Source organism: Pleuronectes platessa, chromosome 9 (genome assembly GCF_947347685.1).
Source record: "Pleuronectes platessa chromosome 9, fPlePla1.1, whole genome shotgun sequence".
Classification (NCBI taxonomy): Eukaryota; Metazoa; Chordata; class Actinopteri; order Pleuronectiformes; family Pleuronectidae; genus Pleuronectes; species Pleuronectes platessa.
Genome location: NC_070634.1, coordinates 21892893 through 21918181, shown reverse-complemented (window position 1 = coordinate 21918181; position 25289 = coordinate 21892893). Strand labels below are relative to the sequence as shown.

Sequence of the window (25289 nt, the reverse complement as noted above, 5' to 3'; positions counted from 1 at the left end):
CTCCGCTGCTGCTGTTACTTCAGGAAGGATCTCATAGATACAGGTGGGGGGGGGGGGGGGGGGGGGGTGGAACATTTCAACCAAAAAATCATGACACCGTTGTAAAGTCTCTTTTTTATTTGATTCTTTTTTAATCACATAAACATTGTGAATGTCATGCTTGGCCTGTTATAATATGAACAGTATATCAAGATCTCACTGGTATTTTCTATACTTGACTTTCTAGAGATGACTGGCATTTTATGCATCTGTAAACAACGTGAAAAAATTCTAAAATGTAATATGACAAAGAACGTACAGAATAAAACGTCAGTTCACGTTTGCTTACGTAAACGTACGTACAATAGTTTAACATGGCAGCTTGACAGGATTCATGAAATGATCATTGCTTCTTTCGCTGCACAGAGATTTGAGTCTGTTCTCGGTCGTAAAGATATTTTCCTTATATATGTGCTTAGCGTAGCTTAGCATAATGACTGAAAACAAAGGGAAACAGCTAGCCTGGGTCTGCCCGAAGCTATAGCCACCTACCAGCACCTCTCAGTTTTGAATGCTATGATCACAGACTGTACAGACAATAAGATACCTCCGATAAAGTGATGCAAAATCACCTTGATCGCCCCCTAGTGGCTACCAGCAATATAGGTTATAAATCCTCCCTCCTCCATGTTAGTGGATGGGACATAAGCCAAACTAAAAAGTTAAAAAAACATCAAACATGCTTTAGGTTGTTCTTATTAAAAAATTGTTTGTCTTAATTACATATATAAAAAAGGAGCGAAGTGTAATGATTGGCAGCTGAGACTGACTCCTGATTGGCTGAGGGTGAGACTTCGATAGCACAGCCCCATCCCCGTCTTCACGCAAAATGGCAGTGTTCATATCCAAGACATTTAGACCTCTTTTCTGGACAGTGGGAGGAAGTGGAGACTTTCATCTTTATGTTCAGTGAATAGTTTGGACAAATCCAGGTGAGTCAATGAGCGAGTCACATCCGGGAAAGGCTTTTAAATCTGCGGATTACAATTAACCACATCTCATAGCTAACTGGAGACTCTAGAAAAGAGCACCAGTGAATTTGATGGACACAGACGAAAATAATGAATTTAATCATCAAAATCAATTTGTATCATATATGATGTGATTGGTGTTAATTCTTCTCTGACGACATTAACTCACTTCACTATGAATGAAAGTGGGAATGAGTAACAGAGGCTTGTGAAACAGCGGAGCCCAGACGTGATGTCATGACTTTTGCTTCCACTGACACATATGACAACTGGTATCAAATAAATGAAAGCGGATACGTAGCAAAACATATTTCCAAATAACTAATAAAAAAACTAAAATCATAAAGAGAGTGAGGATGATTACAGAAAACTGAAACACAATACAAACCAGGTGCTAAAAAAAATGGTTTGTTGGTCATAACTCCGAAGAAAACGCTTTTATTCTCAAATTCTTGCAAACCAGTGGGGCTGGAACTTGAGTATAAAGGGGTCGGAAGCACTTCAGTGTAAAATTCCACTGATCTGTGTGCAGCCTTCGGGCCCCTGCAGGTATAGGTGTAGTGTGTCAGATTCCAGGTCTCCACTGCTGCAGGTGTAGGTGTAGTGTGTAAAATTCCACTGAGTGTAGCAAAGAACCACCATTTTCAGCCCGAGGGCGTCGGAGGAGTCCCGCCGCGAGCCGGATTCGTTGGACGAGTAAACAACCCCAGGAGAATTCAACTGCGTCTAAAAGTCGGCCGGAAACAACACGGTCAGGAAAATAAACACAACCTCATCCTACTGGCGAGATACAGGGAGAGAGAGAGAGCAGCAGAAGGAAAAGAAGCGGAACCGTTTCTATGGTGTCAAGTTTTGTTTTCCCAAAATGGTGGCTTTAATGTGAGGCACTCCCTCCGGGGGAGCAGGGAGTGCTCCTTCCCGGTAGGTGGGTAAACAACATCACTGAGATGTTTGAGGTATCCAGAAGGGGGGGGGTGCACTTGGCGTGTTTAGGAGTTGCCATAAAACAAAAACCGTGGTTAGGAGCTCCTCTTCCATGTTTTCAAACAGGATTACATGTTTAGACGAGACGCCAAGGTTTAAAAACAGATACAGGGAGAACAAAAGAAATTTGCGAGGTCTAGTCGCACGATCGATACACGAGAGTTCTGCTCCGGTGCAGGTTCACTCAGCTCACACAGCGTGGCGCCTTCAAACTTCATCGGAAAGATGCAAATGCAGCCGCGCTCTAGGCGGCGTGAACCGAAGCCAAGAGGCGTCCACATAAATAAGGAATGTTTTAGCAGGAGTGGAAATTTCACATGATTCACCAAAGTGAGGCGGACGAGCAGACTTATTATGTATATATATATAGAACTGCTCGAAACTCAGTAGATATAAAAAAAAAAAGTGAAAGACAGATTTCACAGTCTTGTGTAGTTTGTGTTGGAGCCAGATGTGACCTGCAACAACCCACTCACCCTGCAGAGGTTCTCAACATCCAGTCTTTCCCCATTCGCCCACATGCACAACACTCATCGGCTGCTTGAGGTCAGTAAACACAAACAGCAGCCACATCGGTGCAAATAAAACCAGATGAAAATTCTAACTGTGTTGTACATGAACGCTTTAACAGTAAACATGAAGGTTCCTTAGCGACACAAATCCGAGTTGAACAAATCCTCCTGGTGGAAAAAAAAAGCACTCAGGGAGGAGATCGACATGATGGCACTTTCCAAAAAGAAAATGATTTACGTTAAGGTAGAATCTACACAGACAAAAAAATCCCTAAAGTCCACTGATCCACAGTCTCCAACTTTACGGTCAAACAAGCGAACAGGGCTACTGTTTCTCATTTCCCAAGTGTTGCCAAGGCTGCGGGGGGGAATCTCTTCTTCTTCGGGGTCTCGCTGAGGGAGAAGGAGCGGGAGGGGCTGGAGGGGTTCTCCTTACGGGAGACGATGCACTCCTTGATGGCGTCTTTGATCACCTGCGAGAGACAAACACACAAACTGTCAGGTGTCGTCAATGAGGACAAATCCATCAAGCTTCCTTTCAAAAAAGTAATTCAATGTCAATCATTACATATCACCCGTTTTTTCACAGCTTTAAATATCACTAAACCCGAACTTATCAGAGAAAAAACGACCTGAAATGACAGAAACCATTTTTGAAATGTTTTTGTTTAACATGTACTCTTGAGTTTTGGTCCACGTCCCATCCACTAACATGGAGGGGGCAGGATTTATGACTTAAGCTGCATCCAGACACCCGGTGGCGATTGAGATGCTTTGGCTTGAGCCGACCTTCCGGTGAAATGAAATATTCTCGGCATCTGAGTCGCTCCTCCGTGAGGAAGTGACTCATGTCGGCCGTGAAAGTCAGTATGACCTGCACAGCGACACACCTACGGCAGACGCGCCACAACGTGTGCCAACCCGTGAGAGACGGGCCTTTGGGATTTGGACGTGTTGCACAAGGAATTAATATTTGTGGTGTGACAACATAGAAATGCAAAAACTGAATGAAGGAGTGAATGACTGTGTGCAGGTAAGGCCATTAATCATCAGCCCACTTAGCGACCTTGAAAAACTATATACTTATAGTTTTTTTCATTCCTCCAGGTGAACATCCCATAGTAAAACCACAGGGGGCGAACTGACCTCCAGGTTGTTTAGAGTGTTGAACTCCATCAGGTCATGGAGTCGGGTGAAGGCCTCGTTGGAGTACTGGAAATTAAAGGTGGAGAAAGGCGATTCCGGGTCGTCGAAGATGTCGAAGTCTGCAAACTCCTTGTCCTTCTCCGTCTCTCTGGGGACACCTGTAAGTACATTTACAGTTATTAATGAGTCAGTGAGAAAACTGGGACAAATTACATAGATAAATATTGTATGTTCAGTTTAAAACTTCAATATTGAAGCAAGAGTTAACAAAACAGCTTTTCTCCAAGGTCACTTTATCTACTTCTCCCATTAGTCACTGAATTGTGTTCCGAACACTTTGGTTCTTGTCAGTGTTGGTTTTAAGGATTAAGATCCAAGTTGATTGTTTCTGATTGGACTGATATTGTTATATCAAGAGTTGTTTTATTGTCTTTGTAGACAATCGCTATGAAAAAATTCATACTAATCTGGAATTTATTACACTGAAGGCTCTTCCTAATCCCAGCCTATTATTAATCCAGGTTTAGGTCAAGCATTCAGAAAGCACTGGCTTGTGCTTCCACAGAGGTTTGGTTCAAGGAGCTGAGGCCACAGCTCCTCACCTATACTCAACTTAACATGCATTTGAGATTGTAGATCTTTGTGGATCTTTTTAACAATGGATGCTCACTATTCTCAAAAAGTTGTGTCTATTTACAAGTCGTTTATCATCTGCCAAGAGCAATAAATACGTTTTTATTGTTTTATTACTGGTGTAAAGATGTAAGGCTGCAGGCAGGAAGGCGTGATCGTTTTCAAAATGCAAAGTTAAGAGCCCTTTCCATACTGACCAACTTCCTTTTCTCACTAATAGGAAGTCCATGTACGGTATTAGTCCTTCCTATCTCTTTTGGATTTGAGTGCAGAACGCTTATGTAACGTCCATAAACACACTGCGGATGTGTGTGGGCCGGGCGGCCGGCTAAATGTAAAGTTGGTTTGTCTTTGTGTGTCTCATGATGTATGTCATGTTTACACACAGAGCTCTCCCACTGCAGCGAGAGATTCTCCACTGGCACCTGGCTCCATGAGGACCCATAATTCACCGGGGCGGCTCATAAAACACAGAGGGGTCACATCTTACGTGTACTGAGGGAGGGAAGCCTATCGACACACACACACACACACACACACACACACACATCATTTCCAGTACAAATGCACAGCGACCCAATGCAGCTTTTTTTTACCAGGGTCACTCAGATATGGGGGCCCAACTTTTAGAAAAACATGAAACAATTCTCTTCTCTCAACTGATTCCACAGCGCAACTTCGAGGAAGAGATGCCTCATGTGTCATGTCGGTAAACCAGCTTTATTATAATAACAGTCTTGGCGTCACCCCCCCCCCCCCCCCCTTCCCTCACACATGCTGTGGAAAAGTCCACGAACACTCCACACACTTACCAGGCGCTTTGAATTTCCTGAAGTTGATGTTGACCAGGACAAAGTGGATGATGGTCGGGCAGTTCTTCTCTCCTTTCTTTGGTTTGAATACGTAGCATTCCTTCAGGCCCTCGCGGTCAAAGACTTTGGGGTCGATCTTGGGGAACTGGAGCTTGTTCATCCGAGCCCACTTCTCTGCAAGCAGCAGCTCCTGTGGGACACATTCAACGAATCAGATAAAACTCTGGTCTCCACCGCTGGTTTGCGCGGATCCCTTTGAATAACGAGTTCTGACCTTGAACGGGGGGCTGGAGTCACTCGGCCGGGCAGAGAAGTCGAAGGAGATGATGAGGTCGACGCCACGCTGCGGCCGCAGGATGAGAGGGTAGGGCAGGTTGTAGGTCAGACCGCTGTCCACCACATGGATCTTCTTACTCTTCACATCCAGGGGCTCGTAGATACGATCAAACTCATCCGGGTCTGAGGAAAAACACGCAAAATCAATCAGACGAATGGAAACGTGAATTGAAAGATGGAAGGATGTCGTCTGCAACCGAATTTTATTCCGCACGGCTGACTGGAATGATTTACCTGCGTAACACCTCGCCCACACAAGTCTGGCTTGGTAATAGTTGAAATGTTTTCACAGTGATGCCACAACACACCCGCGTTTCAGCACCGGCAAATAACAGGTGTTTAAAATGACAACGTGCAATGTGAAAGAAGTCGCTGAAGCATTAAGTGAAATCGCTTTGCACTTCATGGTTATTTTTGGTTCCCTCTCACCTTCTGATTCCTTCCTCTCAGATTCAGGAAATACAGGAAGAGGAGGGGCATTTTCAACATCAACAAAAACACACAAACACTAACTGCTCACAGACACAGTGGGAGACTCGCGGTTGAAAGAAGTGGAGCATTCAGCAGCTCAAGTGACGGATATTTCCCTCCGATGTTGACACCGAAAGTGTAGCTAGCATGTTCATCACAACTTTATCAGGTGTTTACAGTTTGTTTCAACTGAAGACAACTGTCCAAAAGATGCTGTTTTAAGAGCATTTTCTTCAGCTCGTGAAAAGGGCGTGTGTCCACTGTCAGTCATTGTCAATTCAACTACTGTATTTGCAATTTTTTTTTTAATACAGTGCAGAGTAAAAAAAGTTGTTTAAACTAAACAACTAACAACTAAAATCACGGTTCAGGCTCATCTGGACCGAGACAAAAACATTTTGGTCAAACAAATGGTGTGGTGCATTTAACCTTTAACTTCTTTATTATTTTTCTTATTTTATCCGGAGTAAACTGAAAAGTTGAAATGTTTAGACCAAACCAAAGAGATCTAAAAGTGTCCAAAAAATGGTGTTTAACTTTCTGACAGAGAGCCGTACGACGTACAGAGAATAAATCAAGAAAATAATGATTGACGTTTGTGTACATTTTTAGCAGCTGGTTCAGTACAGAACATACATTGAGGCTATATTTGATAGCAGGCTTTAACTAAACTTACATGCCCGTGCATTGCCAAGCAAATTCATGCACAGGGCTCTACACAGTTACTCTTATCTGTCTCCAAAATTGTCAGCATCATTCCTGATGTGTATGACATAATTGTGACGAAAATGTGGAGTCAAAACCTCAAGATTATTATGTCCTGTCTTGTTTTTGACGGCTAAAGAAACGTGCCAGCCAAAACTCTCGCTTTTCTCTGTACCCCAGGCCGTGTCTCTGTGGGAACATGTAAAGTTTGCGAATCTATCCTTTAGGTCTGGATCGGGCGAGATGTGACAGCATTCTTACCCGTGACGGCGTCAACCTCCTCCTCAGGTGGAGACGCGTGACACGTGACCTCGTTGGCCGGAGAGAAGGGGATGCTGGTGTTCAGGTTCAAGCCCAGCATGAAGTTATGCACCTGGTGAAACAGGGAGATGGTATCACGGAGAGAGACAGAGGCAGGTTGGTGTGAATTTGACTACAGGAAGTTTTTTTTTTAAACAAGAATGCAGCACGGAGGACAAGGCAGCGTTTCGTGGGACTCGTTCCATCATTGTCGTGCTTTGCGGGGCGTGAACACACTCAGGTACCTTCCCGGCTCGGCCTTCTCGTGTGTTGAACAGCGAAGAATCACTGAAGAGCGACGTGATCATCCGCTGGCACCAGCTGGCCTGAGCGGTGCGGTTGAAGTCGTCCTCGGCCTCCTGGTTCTCTCTCCCACCTGAGGGCCAATGGCATGTTGTCAAATCACAAGACAAATGATTGAACTGTGAAATCAGGATCTGTTCCCTTTTCTGCAATAAATCAAGAACTTTCCACTTCACCGCAACTAAATGAAAACATCCCACCTAATCGCCAAAAAACAATAAATGATAAAGATCTATATTATAAGATTCACATAACAAAAAGAGGCAAATCTCAAGGTGCCCAAGCTTGTCTGGGACTCTGTAATCATGCTTCAAATTTTCCTATCATTTATTTGGGGCCCGTGCTGTTATGTCAAATCAGAAGATGTCTCGCTTTTTTTTCTTCTTTCGAACATGTATTTGGCCTTTTTCCCATTTCTAGCTTCCATAGTTTATACAAAAACAAGTTATTTCTAACCTGGAGCCTTTCTACTTTGAGCTCTCTACGTCATCTTTGATGCCTCTGAGCCATACACATAGTTGAGACATTTTTTCATTCAAATAACAACACAAGTGCTCAAAGCCTACTTTATTAATAAGTATTTCAGTACAGATGAACATTGAGTACCTAAGCACTGCACCGTCTGCAGAAAACCTGCTGAAAACTCTCACTTTTTTTTCTCAGTTCTCACTTTTTTTGATAAACAACGACAAGAGGTTTAACTTCCCTAACAAATGCATGTTAGGAAAAATACTGCTTAATCTCCTTTCTCCTCCTGTGTCTCCTCCTAATCTCTATGAACCGATTCTGCATGTGAATATGGAGAATCTGAAGTTGCCCTCTGGTTTCAGATTCACCAATCACCAATCTTCCAACCAGAAGGTCAGCGGGTTAGGGTTAGGGTGAGTGAATGGGCAAATAGCAAACTGTACTGTAAAGCACTTTGAGTGGTCATCAAGACTAGAAAAGGGCTATATGCCATTTACCATGTAGCCTCTCTGTTAGAGATACGCAAAAATGTCATCTGGACTTCACCTACCAAAAGCATCACTGTTTGTGTTTAGTGTGGAAAACCTTTAGCTTGTGTGATGGAAGAAACTAGACAGAACAAAAGTCTTGGCCCAGACGTCCACTCTCTAGCCCTGAAGCTCGTATAAATCATGGTGGTCAAACGACAGCCGATGCGTTCCTTGATTCCCAGAACCTTCATGACCCTGTGCTCCCGGTTCTTCCTCATCCACCTGCCCTGGTTTCAAAACTCACCACCGACCCACTCTCCAACCAGACCCCTACCAGAACCTCGGGCTTCCGGTTCCGGATCAGATTGAGAACACTACACCCCCCAACCTGTCCTGTGCACAACCCAGCTCTGCACTCCTGGAGAAGCAGTTTGAGACTCATTACAATAAACTCTCTTGAAGCTTTTGAGCTCTGCAGTTGGAGTCCAGTCAATTCCAAAACATTAACAAACCTATCAGAGCTGATTTCAATTCTGTAGCGTACAACCAGATTTATCTGGTGACATTTGTACAAAGAAAGATATTGTTCTATCTCCAAGGCCAATTGTTTCCTGTCTATTTTTATCTTAGCTCTACGGTTTCCCTCAAAGCTCAACTTAGAAATATTATTTTAGTCCCTCAAAGCGTCTCAAACTATTTTATCAATGAGATCATTTAAGAATCGACTTTCACTCAGACGTCAGAAGGAGCCAAACGGTTTTTCGACACCACTCGCAGTCACGCATAGAGCTAAATTTAATATAGAGCACAAAGAGGTGTCCGGTGTCTGAGCCGCTCGTATAACTGCACGATACATATTTGACTGTGGCTCACCTTTGCGCGGCTCGTCCTCATTGTCCATGCTGTCCTCTCCGACAATGTGCTGGGGTTTGATCTGCTCTGTAAGGCAAGAAGCAACAAGGTCAAACCAGGCTCATGTGCACCGCACGTCATCGCTGCATCTGACTGAATGGGTTTGCTTCAGCTATGTGACATTATCAAATTCACAGCTTATTGTTTGTCTCTATCAAAATATAACTCCTGAGAGAAATACAATACACCCAATAAAACAACATGTTCTTACAGTGGGACAAATCGTGTAAAGGTCACCGCACACAGATGCGTTCTAGCGTGACGACCGTCCGATGAGCTGTCAGAGTAAGATCCGGAAGCTAATACCTCACTCAAACAAACACAAACAATCACACACTTCTGTTGGGCCGGTTTCAGCGCGGCTATTTTTACTCACTGGTGTCGTTTTGTGTGAAAATAGAGCGTAAGAAAAAACAAATGACAAAAGGATCTCGGAGGATCTACTGAAGGGTTCACATCCATTTCAAGCAGCCTACAGTCTGTACTTTGTATTTATGTACAGTACATTAAAGTGTATAAATATGTTGTTTGGATTTACAGAAATATGGATTTGTTTATAAGCCTGTTTTTATTCTTACAGTTTTCCGGGTCCAAGAAAGGCTTTTATTTTTCTCAGGAGATCCTGAATCTAATCTTGAATAAGACGTCAGAGTGTAAACACAGAAGAGAGCGTTGTTTCCAACTGCACTCAAAAGTGGTGACAAGAAAACTTTAATAGTATTTGGACAATTTGCTGTTAAAATCCGTTGGCTTGCAGCTTGCAGTTTGCAGCTTCCAGCTTTCTCTTCAGCATATTTTGATCAAGTGGCAACACTACACTATCAAAATATTATTATAAACAGTCCCTTTAGAGGCTGTTGTAAATATTTCAGTCAGATCCTGTGGTCTGTTCTCAGCAGGTCAAGAATTAACTATTTCACATGTGAAGCCAAAGTGGATGAAAAGTAAATAAAAGTCCTCCGAGAAAAGGAACATCTGAGCGATTACCTAACTCCTCCTCCATGGTGCTGCCACCGACTGTGTCCTTGACTCCCAGCACTCTGTTAAACAGTATGGAGAAGGCACTTCCCCACACACCTGAAACACACAGAGAGAGAACAGTGTCAACAAGGAGCTTTGGAAAACATTTGGTTTAGTGCTGCAGGTGAAAGCGTCCCTCGGCCTCACCCATCAGAAAGTGAAGAGGGTTCTCCTCATATCTCTTCACAGCTGTTCCCATGAAGAACTTGCTCCCGAACAGGTCTGGGGTCATGAAGGTGCCGTACTTTGCCATCCCAATTTCATATGGGCTGAACTCCACCCAGTCTGAAGGGTTGAAATGTAAAAAGAAATAAACAAACAACATAGACTATTGAATATAGGAGCAAAATAATACAGAGCTGCCAGGTGAACAGGAAGCTGATGTAACTTGGAGTTCATCAAGAGCCCAAATAAGATTAATGTTGGCTCTTCCCAGAGAAAGTGGTAACAGAGGCCAGAATAGACAAATTATTTGGAAAGTCCCAGCTCTGAACTCCAGTTTGAGATTCCTGACAACTTTACCATGAGCTCAGTTGTCTCTCAGTTTGTGTCTCTGCCGTTTGAGTCCAGTCAACTCAAAACATTGACAAACCCAACGTCAGACTTTTCAGGAGGAAGAAGAGGCTCCAAAGATTCGTCAGTAAAAGTGGTCTAGACTGATTTCAACAAAGTTTATTTTAGTTACACTTTCAATGAGTGTGTGTGAGTGTGGGAGTCCGGCCTTGATGCATATCACCATGACACTGCACAACATCACTCTCTCCACAGTATGAATCATGACTCCTACAATCTGAGGGATATGTTATCACTGCAAATCCTCTTTTTCACCTTTTTTTTTTAAGCGAATGAGTGCAAGAGTATTTCTTCAGTATTGCACCTAAAGAGATTAGATATTTGTTTGGATAAATTAGATATCATGGAGCTTGAAACTAAAACATCCTCACAGACTGACTCCTCTTTATTTTCTACAGAGGGGCTTTAGAAAGTGTCCGCAAAGCACATGACCCACTTGAAGACAAACTGTAAGACTGGTTTCTGGATGAGTGGAACTATATTTTTAAAGATCCCCTGCAGATTTCATTTCTTTATTTCATTTTCAATGTTTATATATCTGTTCCACTGAGGGTATAGGTAGCATACAGTTGCTGTGCAGGCCACTTCAACAATGAGGAAGTATTGTACAACATCGGACAAACCCAGAGTCCCTCATGGCCTCAGTTCCTCGAAACAGTTCAGTTACTATCACCACAGAGCTGTCACTCCACGACTGCCCACCACGTAGCACATCCTCTCAGTGCTAGAGGGAAATATGTCCCGCTGGGTTATTTTGCATGTGGCCAAATCCATCTGATAATCTCTGGTTATTCATTAGATATGCAAAAAAAAAATGGTCTGTGACTGAAATAGGACACATGCAACATAAAAGCACATCCAGAAACAAATAAACAATAGAAATGTACCTGCAAACATGAGCTCGGAGACATCTGGCTTGACGTGCAGACACGTGAAGAGAGGGAGCGGACACTGGGCCTGGTCTATTTTCCCCTGGATGTCACTCAGCTTGATGTCCATCCTCTGGTGGGGGAGAGAACAGTTTTTAAATCGTTTACACACTTTCATTTTACGCACAAAAATGTTGTGGGGAGAAGAGACGACAGAAGAAAGGAGAAGATATGAAAGAGGAACTGGGGGGTGAAGACGAGTGTTGCTGTTAGCGGTGAGCAATAAGAAGATGGACAAATAAGGAAATCCTTTCAAATTAAACCAAACAACAGCTGTCTGGCGACTCACCGCAGGTACGAGCGTCTCTCCTATGAGCATACCGAAGATGTCAGTGAAGGTAACAGGCTGCCCTAAGGCCTTTTTGCTCCACAGGGCCTGGATGTAGTTGGTGATGTGCTGGGGCATCAGCAGCCTCAGGGGGTTACCGCTAACTCTTTTCATCAGCTCCTTGTTGATGTCACTTGGGCCCTTATCTGGGAAGTCAGGGTGGGAATAGAGAGCGGACATGTACCTACAGGGATAAGGAGGCAGGGAGAAAGTTACAGATTTCACAAATCCAAATGCAAGGTTGTTAAATCAGTTAAAACATGCTTAAATCTCAGGTTGGTGCAGGAAACGATGCACTCATTAGGAAGTTATATCCACTAAGTCACTCCACAAATATGAAGATGGAGAATAGAAAATGCCTCGGGTAATAACTCGATGACAGCTTCGTACCAGCCGAGGAGACAGGTAGGATTGCCAGAGCAAGCGAGGAGGCAACGCAGAAGAAGAAAGGACAAAAAGAAAAGGAAACAAGAGAGTCAAGTGTCTTTAGAAACAAAGGAGGTCAGAGAAAGGCCGCGTGTGAAGTGAGAGAAGATCGTGGGAGAAATACAAACTGACCATGTGGATCCGGAGAGGCCGGCGACATACGTGGCACAGTCGAGAACCCCGGACTCAAACAGGGCCTTCATGACGCCTGAGAAGCCGACCATGGCCCGGAACCCACCACCGGAACCTGCGATGGCTATCACTGGAACCTGCCACACACACACACACACACACACACACACAAACATCCACCAAGAGAGAGTCATAATGTGAAGAAGATAGAGATGGGTTTAGTTAGGCAATTACATAAATACTCAGCCGGGAGTCTCACATTCACATTAAGGCATTTTTGGCTCTTCCATAACATGTCTGTGCCACATGGCTTCCTGCCTGTGCTCTGGGTTTAATCTCATGATCAGTTCAGAATATTTTGACAGAAATTATTCAAACTGTGTCATCCTGGACATGAAGTGAAGGATAGTTGCAGCACAGCAGAGAGCAGTTTCTGCTTATCTCACCGCTCTGGAGTTTCCTGCATAAACTGAAGTTATAAAAAAAAAAGAAAAAAAGAGCCTGGCTGGATATTAGAGCTGGCTCTGCCGGCGTGAAGCCAAAAACAGAACCGAGAGGAAATGAAACTTAGATTGAGAGTAGTGGAGACGTGTTCTCATCCCAGGCCTGTTTGTGCTATGTCAGCAGGATTACGCAAAAACGACAGAGGAGATTTCCACGACCCTTGGTGGGAGGGTTGGGAAATGGGCCAAGAAAGAACCAGTACACGTTTGGTGTGGCTCTGGATTAAGGGATGGATCCAGGAATCTTTTATTCTTTTCCTTTAGCATTGCCAGACAGCAGCCAGACCTCAGGCAGCCAAATGAAGTGGTTTAATCCTCGGCACTCCCCATGAGGGAACACAAAATTCCTAAGCACAGGAGGAAGTGCTGATTGACCATATCACAGGTTAATTAACTGGTATTAATAAATAGCAGCAGCAGCATTGCCGCATAGCTTTCGGATGAGCAATGAAGAAGCAGGTTTGAAGCAGACGAAAGTTTACAGTCATGGTTGCACAAAGTTTATAATCTGTCCCTGTTTCCTGTCTTTATCCAAAGATATTATAAACTGATGGCTTCAGAATAACTTTATTATTAAATCAATTAAGTGTTAATTGATTGAACAAACACGATATAACATTCCAATATTTGAGCTGTGGGTTCGGTCCTGAACTGGCACTTTGCTGTGTGTTCTCCGAAAATAAAACTAAGCACCTCACACACTTTCGTAAGTCGTAAAAAAAAACGATTTTAGCCTCAAATATGAACAGTCCCATGTTATATCTATGCTACGGCTCTATGTAGTTGGTCTGTTCCCACCTCTTTCGGAGAGCTGGGGAGGAAACGAGGCTTCTCCATGTCCAGCAGCTTCTTGATGCCCAGCATCACTCTGTCTCTGCGGGTTCGTCTGAACTGCTTCTCTTTGTCACACAGGGCCAAGCTGAACCGCAGGTCCAGTTTAGTGCTGCACACGTAAATGACAGGAGAAAGGTTTGCTTAACAAAATCTCTTAGTAGGAAGGTAAACATGTTTTCTGCTGGGAGACAGACAGAGGATCTGGTTTCTTCATTTTCCCAGCACTGCTGGTGATGCCGGCCTGGTCTGGTGAGAAACACACATCCACAAACACTCACGACTTCTGACCTTTTGCTACTTGCAGACTCGCTATTACTAACCTTTCAAACACGTATGGTATTTCCTAATCCGCCCATTAACTACCATGGAAATGATGATGCATTTAACTCTCACACAATTATCCTGTTCTTACTGAGTCATGCTGCTTTCGAGTTCTAAATTTTGTTTCTGCACTGCTCTCAGTGAATTCTCTGGAATTCCTGTGTATTCTTGAACCTGTGATGAACTTGTAAACAGAGCATATACGTTGCATATAATGGGTAAAATTGGTGAACAATCAATTTCAAAAACAAATACTGCTACAATAAATGTAAAAGTGGATTAAGAAGGGATTACATACCAGATCTCCAGCGACATCTCTAAGTACACTTTGGTTGCCTGTCAAAACAATTAAATATCTTATTATCATAGTAACTTCCTGCTGCTGTTATTGCTGTCAACAGCCAAATAAATACATATAAATACAAATAGAAAAGTAATTAGTCACTTTGTATGCTTTTAAGATTTCTATAATTTAATTATTTTGTCACAACTGAACTCCATTAGCTCTACAAGTATACTGTTGGCACACGATAGACATATATACAGTATATTTTCTGTCATCAATTGGAATATGTAGTATTATATCTAATCTAATAATAATAATAATAATAATAATAATAATCTGTGCACATTTCCAGAGTATATGAGGGATTAATTGTCTTACTTTGCCAATGAGGAAAGCCTCCGTCTTTGTTTGGCCCACTGGGAGCTTGGTGATGTCATAGGACGCCGTCCCGAGTGTCTCATCCATCACGTAGTTGGCGTCCATTAATGTTAACTGATTGAGATAAACAACATCATTTCATTTCTACATACACGCTGAGAGCTGCACATTAGGTATTTTAGCCGGTGTGTGAGTTCCCCCTCACAACTTCTAATCAATTCAGATTGGTGGAGAAGTTTTAAAAACAAAACTCTTCCTGATTCCACACTGATCTCAACATCTCCCTCCCTATTCCCGTTTATCTGCACTGGTGTGGACTTTACTAGACAAGGAAATGCAGGTCTCACCTCCAGGACGTTCTGCAGGTTGGGGTCTAATATGAATTGAAAGGTCTCGTTCCATTTTGGGTTGATGTCGTTGTCAATGTGCTTGGTCCTCTTTCTGCTCTCCGGGGCCGTCGCGATGTACAGCTCCACATACGGATCTGGGGTGTCCACTGCACACACACACAAACACACACACACACACACACACACACACACACACACACACACACACACACACACACACACACACACACACAAACGCACACAAACACACACAGACACACACATTCAACACTCTTACTTAATAACAGAATTCCAAAGTCAAAGTATCTCTCAGTATAAGTACGTTTCAATGGTGTGTAAATGAAAAGTTGTAAAATAAAAGCTAAAATAATGTTGTACATGCACCAAGTTCTAAATACAATGCAGCACTAACATGTTTAAATGATAGTATTACACAAATATGAGATAAGATGTAGTAAGACTCACACAGGTCACCGAGCGCTCCCTTGGTGACGCTCTCAGCCCGAGCCACTGTCACCGTGAATTTGTGAGAAAACTGCTGCTCCACCTGCAGTAAAACAGCCGTTCAGCTCAGTGCTACTCATACAGTCACGGGTTTGGCTTCACTGGGTCCAGCAACATTGACGCAAAACAGATTACAAATCCAAATAGCAAAAAGATAAATAAGCGCATGACGTTTAATTAGAAACATCTGACGTAAACAGGTTCAGTGTGAGTCTGTGGGAATATCTTTGGGGGCAGGCAGACCAGGATTTACAAGGGGATTCTGTTGGATCAGGTACTGATCAAATACTTTTGAGGTACTTTAATTAAAATGCATTGAAAGAAGAAAGATAATGGGGTACTCTGGCAACTGTGAAATATGTATATTACTTAAATCGATTTTTTTATATACAATTTAAAACTTTAGTAGAATTTACTTGTGTCCACTGATCCGTTTATGTTAATTCTCCCTCATGTTCTTCAAGTTGAATAAACAGGACATCTATAAAGGACATTTATCTCTCACTAGTTTTCCTTTTGTCCTTCTCAGAAGTCATTGAACCCACATGTTGGATTAGGAGCAGAGGCGGTTTTGCATTGTCGCCCTGATGACCGGTCTTTCTTAAGAACTCTTAATCTCTGTGACTGGTCCGTTGCATTTCCGTTTTAAGGTGTGTACATTTTCGGGGAAACAAGTAGGGTTACATGATTCAAATGAATCGTGACAAGTAATCAGAAAAAGGGTTATGAGACTTTTACCACATGTAATGAGCTATGCAGAACTGTAAATGCAGATATCGTGTTTGTTATCTCATATTTTCTGCCTCAACAAATCCTCATCTGACCTTGTCACCAGCTGCAGTGATAACAAACATGATAGTGCTGATGAGATGTTTGGTGTCAAAATCTGACAAGTCCAGTTTTGCTCGGGGGGGCAAAAAAGATCGACTTGCGAAAACCACTGAAATCTCTCTGATTTTGTTTGAACTTGTCTCAGTTTAACTGTCTCCGCACGTAAAATAATATCTATGCCAGTACTCACAATTATATTGTTAGCCATTGTGTGTTGTCGGGTGGGGGGTAATTCTCAGAAAAGCCTTTGTCAGAATGTGAAATTGAACTCAGGAGAACATCCCACTCGCGAACTCAAGCGTCCAGAGCCTGGAAGGGGAAACAAAGAAGTTGATTATCAGAGCAAATGTAGAAGATCAAACTTTTACAGATATTTACATGGAAGGAAATCCACTTTTGACCAGAGCTGCCTCTACATCAACAACCAGGCATATTACTAGAACTGCTTGAAGGGGGAAATCTTCCCTAAAACAAGTCATAGCTACTTTAAAATACATCAGTGGAGCCTTTCACATGTTGAGAGGTGAAAGGGAAAGCGTCCTGACAAACCCAGGATAATGTTTACATGTATTTGAGTGTAGGACAAACTTGACCATTGCACCGCTGCTCCCCATCTCCCTCCCTCCACCTCCAGTGAGAACCTACACTCTCCTCGGTCACCGCCGACGGTACAACGGCGTAGAGGGTTGACACCTTCAAGTACCTGGGTGTAAACACATAACTGTGGAAGCCACAACTCGTCAAGGACTTCTACCGAGGCCCCACACGGCCCGCGGGGGGGCTGCAGACAAAACCAGGTGCAGCCTGAAGGAGCTGTGAACCCAGCGAGGCCTAACAAGTTTCCTCCGGGTCATAACGGACGAGACCCATCCTGATCCGTCTCCTGTCCTCAGTTCGGAGAGACGGGACTAAGTTAATAAACCGCGCAACAACCCTGTGCAATTCAACACACGAAACACAACTCACACACACACAGTAAATGTGAACCTGGGTGTGCATTTACGGAAGAGATGGTGAGGTGATTATTTTTAGATAAACTCACATATACGGCGAAAAGAAATTTGCATGTGGTGTGAGAGAGGGTGGGAGGGTGTGTGAATGTACTGTGTGGTGTGTGTGTGTGTGCGTGCGTGCGTGCGTGCGTGCGTGCGTGCGTGCGTGCGTGCGTGCGTGCGTGCGTGTGTGTGTGTGTGTGTGTGTGTGTGCATGTAAAGCTCTAGAGCATTACATAAAATCTGTCTTGCAGCACCATTTAACTCAAGATATTGTATTTACTAAACATGATACAGGACATTAAAGCCATTGAGACTGTGTGTGTGTGTGTGTGTGTGTGTGTGTGTGTGTGTGTGTGTGTGTGTGTGTGAGTGAGTGTGGTAGCAGATCAAGGTCACTGAGTCTTTTCTCAGTTGTTCACCAAAGCGTGTCAATACTGAGTGGACTGAGAGCACGTAGAGCGTCTGTGTGTCCACGGCACCGGTCACGTACTGTGCAGCAGCGGTCCAACTCTCCATCTGCCAGCTCTCGCTCTGCTCTTGTTCTGAGGCGCACAATGAGGATGAGTGCATGAAGGCGGCTGGAGTCCGGAGCCAGCTTGACCCGGGGACATTAACCCACCCACTGCATTTCAGAGGAGGACACTAAAGGTGCGCAACAGAGACACGCAACGTGCAGCCATTCTTTCAGTGTGTGTCTGCGGTGCGAGACGTCTGCACTCGCACTGGACACAGGGTTGAACTGAATCTCACAGAATCACTCGTATGAATCACTGTGTCATTTACCTGAAGAAACATTGCAGAGGAAAAATCCTTGCAGAGTCTTATCTGGATCATTTGCACCTCATACAGAACGAGTTATTAATCCACTAGCCGGTTTTGCCTGATTCTTATAGGCTGCAGGTCAGATCTGACGAGGCCTGATGGTACAGTATGGGCGTGCGACATACAGTGTTAGATAATATTACTACATCTAAGCAATGATTTGAATGTAAAATATGACATTAAATACATCAATATAGACTGTAAAGTAAATATTTAAGAGTAGAAACACCCTCATAGCTTGTATTCGTGCCTCGCTTATGCCTGATCTGCCCTTAAAGGTTCTTCTAGAGTTATTAAAAGCGTGTTTTCTGTTTCCTTCTCCTCCGGCGGAGAGTGATCTGCTGAGGAAGACGCGGGTTGAAGCACGACTACTCACTGGCACCGACCTTCCTGTTCCAAATTTGCTAAATCCACACAACTCTTACGTTACACAGACAAGGAAAGTGGGAACGTACCTCAAGTGTAGCGCGCTATCAACTCACAAATCCAGACATTTGTGTCATGCTGACTGAGAATATGTTCCCTCCGCTGCGGGAGTGTAGAGATGGAGGAGGCGCCTCTTCTCGGCGGCGCAGTACGCACACCCGGCAGTCAGTCAGTCAGTCAGTCAGTCGGTCCGTCGGTGGGATCGCAGCTGGAGAATCAAAACATCACAAACTTCACGGAACCGAGGAAAAGTTTACACGCTGACACAAAAAGTCGTGACGAACAGCAAAGTGTTACAATAACTTCCGGGCAGCGGTCAGAGTTTGAGTCACCGGGGGAAAGCTTGCGATCTGACGACGGCTTTCCACCTCTCTCCCGGTGCGCAGCCGGTGCGCAACTGCGTCCACCAGGGGCGCGTAAAGTCCGAATAGAGCAGCGTGACGGTCCCCGGAGCATGACACAAAGGTGACGGGAAAGTCAAGATATCTCAAGTCAGACTTTCCCAGTGGGGTTCATGGGTTGGTAACTTCTGGCCAAAGTTTTCAGCCACACATCCAACAGAGAAACATCTGGTTTAAATAGATGGATTTGACGCAGTAATACTTGTCTATGTGTATTTCTCCTCCATCCCACACTCTCATGACATGTTCTGAAGAAGAACCGGTTATTTCAAGTTGCTAATAATTCATTTACACAATAAAAAGAGTGAAAGAGGCGAACAGAGATCTTGTGCAACTCCGTACAGACTCCAATCAGTTTTCATGAAACCAGTTAAATAAAGATTTGATCATATTCAGAGTATTGTCTTATCTCTTAGAATAAATTAGGTCTATCGCATTAAATAAAACAAAAATAACAAAATTCACGGCAATGCAGTATATTATAAATAATCACATGAATCTACAAATATATATATATTGATTGATAGATAGATAGATAGATAGATAGATAGATAGATAGATAGATAGATAGATAGATAGATAGATAGATAGATGGATAGATAGATAGATAAACCATTATTATCGTGCCTTATGGATGTTCTTCAGTGGAAATAAATAATGAAATAAATCAGTGTTCATACTTATCTATAACACGTATGTAAGTCTATAACAGTCCATAACAATATAAACAATATAAAAATGCTTGACTATAAAGTATAAACTACGTTACGCATACAGTTTCCTGTTTGCATGGGAAATAAATAAATATCTTTTCAGACATCTTATCAAATTGAATATTTTCCACTGGGATTACACCAATGAAAGAGACGGAGGGAAAAGGGAAATAAAGAAATGACAAACCGCACATACCATCAACTGAAAATCCATATTCGGTAGTGGGCAGAACTGTGGTGCTTGCGAAAGAGGAGAGATTCCCTGACCGTCAGGTGTCGACCACCGACGTGTCCTGCATCCACGAGCCGCGCGCGCTCACCGCTGCACGCTTGGCCACCAGTGACGTCACCCACCAGTAGGAGTATAAATGGTGGTGCCTTCGCTCAGGTCTGCACATTCAAACCCGCAACTTCCAGCAGACAGGAGGAGGAGGAAAGAGGAGAGGAAACAAGGACCCAGGAAAAGAAAAGAAGAAAAGAAGAAAAAAAGAAGAAGAAGAAGAAGAGACAAGTGTTGGAGTATGAACACATTCACATTCCCGGTTTTCCTGTTGGCGCTGGGCTTTCTCGTGTGTGAAGGAGGTAAGAAGATGTTTTCATGTTTTATTAAACAGGAGCTGGGAAACTCAAGAGTTCTGCTTTTATTGTATCTTAAGTTTGACTTGAATTAGTTTTTAGTTTTTTTTAAAGATTGTTTTGTGTCTTAATTCACAAATAACTTGTTTTATAAGAATATTATAGCATCAAAATGTGTTTTATAAATTTGTTATGGTTTAATAAATATTATAGGGTGTTTTTATGGTTTAATATTTTTTCTGACAGAGTTTTTTCTGCATAAGAGAAGAAGGGAATTCTAATTATCATTTGTTCCCCCCCCAGGTAACCCATGTTGCTCGCAGCCATGCCAGAACAAGGGCGTCTGCATGGCGCTCGGATCAGAAGATTATGAGTGTGACTGCACACGGACGGGCTTTCAGGGGAAAAACTGCACCACACGTGAGTCCACGAGCAGATCCACACACATCAGGTGAATCCACGGGATCAGGTTCCGTCTGTTTCACTCACTGTCTCTCTCTCTCCTGTGTTTTCTACAGCCGAGTTCCTCACGCGGATCAAAGTGGCCCTGAAGCCATCGCCCAACACCGTCCACTACCTGCTCACCCACTTCAAGGGCTTCTGGAACATCATCAACAACATCTCCTTTCTCCGCGATGCCATCATGAGATATGTGCTGACATGTGAGTCTCGCTCTCTCTCTCTCTCTCTCTCGCCCGAGGCAGAAATTAGATGGATTGTAAACGTCTCCTCGGCACTTTAAACAATTTGTAAAAGTGAGTCGCTGAGAGGCGGCTGTAGTTTTAATACCAATGGTGGCTATATAAATAAATGTCTCTCATCCCCCTCCTCTTCAGCCCGATCCCACATGATTGATAGCCCTCCAACTTTCAACGCGGATTATGGCTACAAAAACTGGGAGGCCTATTCCAACCTGTCGTACTACACGCGCACCCTCCCCCCTGTACCTGAGGATTGCCCAACACCCATGGGAGTTTTAGGTGAGTAGCACTCCCTGTGCCTCTGGAGAACCAGTTTTCACAGATTCTTCAATACTGAGCAAGAGTGGCTTGGTCCCATTACATCATATAGGAAGCTATTCGTTCGTTCGGCTGACTGACAAGAGTTTAAATAAGCTGGTTGAACACAGCTCAACCTGAAGACCTCAAAACTAACTTTGGCACATTCCACATTATAAAAAAAGTAGTTTTATCCAGATGAAACAGGCCTTATTCTGTATTGTGGTGTTTGTATATTAACTGTAATGTTCTTAACTGTTCCTCCAGGTAAAAAAGAGCTCCCTGATGCTAAAGAATTGGCGGAGAAGCTCCTGATGAGGAGACAGTTCATCCCGGACCCGCAGGGCACCAGCCTGATGTTTGCATTCTTCGCCCAGCATTTCACCCACCAGTTCTTCAAGTCCGACATGAAGAAAGGACCCGCTTTCACCCTGGCTCAAGGCCACGGGGTAAGACGAGCACATTTTCAGACTGGAGGTCAGGTATTCTGAATGATTGGTTTAAAAAGTAACATGTACTAATGGCGTCGTTGTTGCTTTCAGGTGGACCTCAACCACATTTACGGAGGCAACCTGGAGAGGCAGCACAAGCTCCGGCTCTTCAAGGACGGCAAGCTTAAATATCAGGTAAGAGGAGAGACGGCTGCCGCTCTGACAGACACACGCTTCAAACCACACAAGTGTCCTCACAGTTGCTTCCTCTCTTTCGTAACCCTGCAGATCATGAACGGAGAGGTGTACCCCCCGACGGTAAAGGAAGTGGGCGCTGATATGATCTACCCTCCTCACGTCCCTGAATCCCACCGCTTCGCCGTCGGCCACGAGGCTTTCGGCCTGGTCCCGGGTCTGATGATGTACGCCACCATCTGGCTGCGGGAGCACAACCGGGTGTGCGACGTGCTGAAGGAGGTGCACCCCGACTGGGACGACGAGAGACTCTTCCAGACCACACGGCTCATCCTGATTGGTGAGTTCAAGAGCAGCTTTTTGTGACTTCTTTAGATAAAACTGCTGCATTGCAACTGGGGAAATCGAATCAAAACAATAATAAAACGATGATAATGTTATTATGTGGGAGTTTGAAATAGAGGAAGTTTTTGGTATACACCTAAAAAAAAAAAAATACCCTGTTGCACATAATGAAGTGTTTCAGGAACAAGGTTTAGTGAAGGACGTGATCATTTATTTTCAATATCAGAAAGAGGAAAGGGTGTGTTTTTTGTATGTCATAACATCACTGCAGCTTTACCAGCTTCTAGAGAAAGATAATGAGTCAAAGATCCTTCAAGACATTACTTAAGACTTAAAAAATACTTGAAACATAATAAGAATTAGTATTTTATGCGTATTATCCCCAAAAAACGTACATTACCTTTTCTTAAATAACATCTACTTGTTCTCAGATTAGATAAACGTGCTTATATTGTTTCAAACCTTTGACTGGACACAAAAAATGGACACAGATATTTTAACATTGCCACATACAAATCTGTGTGACATGTCCATTAATGTTAAAGGTCAACCTCTGCACAGACATCATCATGAACAATGAACCCACACTGAGCAAAACACAAATTTGAAAGCAAGAGGTGTATTGAAAACGTATAGCATCTGCATCCTATATAATATTCCACCATTGCTCTTTTAGGTGAGACCATCAAGATCGTGATCGAGGACTACGTGCAGCATCTGAGCGGCTACAACTTCAAGCTCAAGTTCGACCCCGAGCTGCTCTTCAACCAGCAGTTCCAGTACCAGAACCGCATCTCCTCCGAGTTCAACACCCTGTACCACTGGCACCCGCTGATGCCCGATACCTTCCAAATCGAGGAAACCGATTACGACTACAAGCAGTTTGTCTTCAACACGTCTGTGGTGACCGAGCACGGCATCAACCACCTGGTGGAGTCATTCACCAAGCAGGTTGCTGGACGGGTAAGAAACGCTCCCAGTGTCTTTTCAGATTGTGTCGTGTGCTGTGTTGTGGCTTCAGGTTTTGCAAAGCTAACTTTTCGTCGTCTTTTTTTCTTTGCCAGGTTGCAGGCGGCCGTAACGTCCCTCAAGCCATCATGTACGTGGCCATCAAGTCCATAGAGAACAGCAGAAAGATGCGTTACCAGTCTCTGAACGCCTACAGGAAACGATTCAACCTGAAGCCCTACACCTCTTTTGAAGACATGACAGGTGAGACACAGTGGAGATGACCCACAAACCCTGTGGATCTAAGATGTCAGAGAATTAGGAAGGAGGTTATTATTGCAAGGAAATTATGCATCAAGCCATATAATTGCCGCAGTAATAATATCATCATTGTCTTTAACTGGCTGCAGGGACGAAATACAACCTTTTAAAAAACTGAGATCAAAAGATTAAATCATGTGTCATAGAAAACTTTCTTCTCATTGAGAAAAATAGCTCGGACCCTGTCTAAGTCCCCACCAGCTCTGGAGGTTAGGAATTTATTTCCGGGACTCTTAAGCCCCAGATGTTCATTTCATGTTGAGACAGTGTAAGCAGACTGTCATCACAGAGCGTAAGACATAAACACACAAGGAGGGCCTCCTCCTCCTGCTGCTGTATCTAATGCTGATTAAAAACTAAATGTGATATATGAGCTTTGAGAGAGAAAAGGAAAAAGAAGTAAAAATATGAAGAGAGGTAGTTTCTATTAATGAGTCCAAAGGAAGTGGTGATAGTTGGAGAGCCAGTCAATGCGAGCTTTGCAGCCGCTGCACCGGTGAGAAGAGCTGAACCGAGTCTCTAACTCAATCTGTTTTCTCATCTGCTCAGGAGAGACCGAAATGGCTGCAGTGCTGGAAGAGATGTACGGACACGTGGACGCCGTGGAGCTCTACCCGGGCCTGCTCATAGAGAAACCCAGGCCCGACGCCATCTTCGGCGAGACCATGGTGGAGATGGGGGCCCCTTACTCCCTCAAGGGTTTGATGGGAAACGCCATCTGCTCGCCGGAGTACTGGAAGCCCAGCACCTTCGGCGGGAGCGTGGGATTCGACATCATCAACACCGCCTCCCTGCAGAGGCTCGTGTGCAATAACGTGCAGGGCCCCTGTCCCGTGGCCTCCTTCCACGTGACAGACATTAAAGAGACGGGCTCCATGATCATCAACTCCAGCACGGCCCAGTCACGCAGCAGTGACATCAACCCTACAGTCATTCTGAAAGAAAGGACTACTGAGCTCTAATTTCTCATTTCGTTAGATTATTTTATATATCTATCTATATATGTATTTATTTATTTATTTATTCGTATTTCATATTTATTGTTGTTTATTGTTAACTCTATTTATAGTTATATTAATGAAAAAGTGATAACAGATTTTTTTTATATGGAACTGTGTGCTTTCTCTTGTCTAGTTTTCGAGAACAAAAAGCCTGTGGTTGTTTATTTATTGAGCGATTTATTGTATTCTAAGTTTATTACTGTAAAAGTTGATTTGATGACCTCAGTCACGACAACTTGATACTTGAAGATTAGTTTACAGTTTCCGGCAGAGGTCATGACACTGCTCTCCACAGACGAACTGCTGCTCCCCCACTGATGTCCATGCAAGTGTGTGGTTGTCAGTCTCCACAGTGGGCTGTTCACCCCACAGCAATACAGTCGTACACTATAGTAGTGATGTCACACTCTCTTGATCTGATGTTACAAACAGTAGTGGTAACCATATCAGTATTGTTTTACAGATTTCTTTTTTCAGGCTGTTTATTGACTGCGTCTGAGCTGCACTGTTGTATAATATTTTCAATTGCCATTCTATGAAAGTGTCTGATTTGATTGTATGGGGCAGTTTGTTGCCAAGTCTGTTACAAAAACCTTGTTGACCTGCAAGTTTGAAACTAATAAATACTACTAGGAAATGA

The 25289-nt window shown here is 43.6% G+C and overlaps 2 protein-coding genes across 2 annotated transcripts; one reads left to right on the top strand and one right to left on the bottom strand.

Annotated features, from left to right (window-relative positions):
* Window positions 1-1432: 1432 nt before the first annotated feature.
* Window positions 1433-19107, bottom strand: pla2g4ab (phospholipase A2, group IVAb (cytosolic, calcium-dependent)). The gene is made up of 19 exons (XM_053430482.1): window positions 18750-19107; window positions 16668-16786; window positions 15608-15689; window positions 15140-15288; window positions 14793-14906; window positions 14427-14464; window positions 13772-13916; window positions 12471-12607; window positions 11874-12096; window positions 11543-11657; window positions 10230-10367; window positions 10050-10139; window positions 9024-9089; window positions 7155-7285; window positions 6871-6982; window positions 5372-5556; window positions 5098-5287; window positions 3653-3810; window positions 1433-2979 (listed from the first exon to the last, which is right to left on the bottom strand). Exons 2-19 carry the CDS (start codon window positions 16683-16685, stop codon window positions 2842-2844), a joined length of 2229 nt encoding a protein of 742 aa, XP_053286457.1. The 5' UTR covers window positions 16686-16786; window positions 18750-19107; the 3' UTR covers window positions 1433-2841.
* A 1137-nt stretch (window positions 19108-20244) lies between these two features.
* On the top strand, window positions 20245-25289 carry ptgs2b (prostaglandin-endoperoxide synthase 2b). Its single transcript, XM_053430483.1, has 10 exons — window positions 20245-20416; window positions 20714-20830; window positions 20929-21072; window positions 21247-21390; window positions 21676-21857; window positions 21951-22034; window positions 22128-22374; window positions 23056-23342; window positions 23444-23591; window positions 24198-25289. Exons 1-10 carry the CDS (start codon window positions 20356-20358, stop codon window positions 24608-24610), a joined length of 1827 nt encoding a protein of 608 aa, XP_053286458.1. The 5' UTR covers window positions 20245-20355; the 3' UTR covers window positions 24611-25289.

Bases quoted from the DNA above. Each gene is read 5' to 3' on its own strand.
- ptgs2b (XM_053430483.1), top strand. From the start codon at position 20,356: ATGAACACATTCACATTCCCGGTTTTCCTGTTGGCGCTGGGCTTTCTC. The intron at 20,831-20,928 runs GTGAGTCCACGA...TGTTTTCTACAG, and splicing joins GGGGAAAAACTGCACCACAC to CCGAGTTCCTCACGCGGATC. The intron at 22,035-22,127 runs GTAAGAGGAGAG...GTAACCCTGCAG, and splicing joins ACGGCAAGCTTAAATATCAG to ATCATGAACGGAGAGGTGTA.
- pla2g4ab (XM_053430482.1), bottom strand. The intron at 12,608-13,771 runs GTGGGAACAGAC...TGTGTGTGGCAG, and splicing joins TCCCCAGCTCTCCGAAAGAG to GTTCCAGTGATAGCCATCGC. The intron at 7,286-9,023 runs GTGAGCCACAGT...ATTGGCCCTCAG, and splicing joins TGAGGACGAGCCGCGCAAAG to GTGGGAGAGAGAACCAGGAG.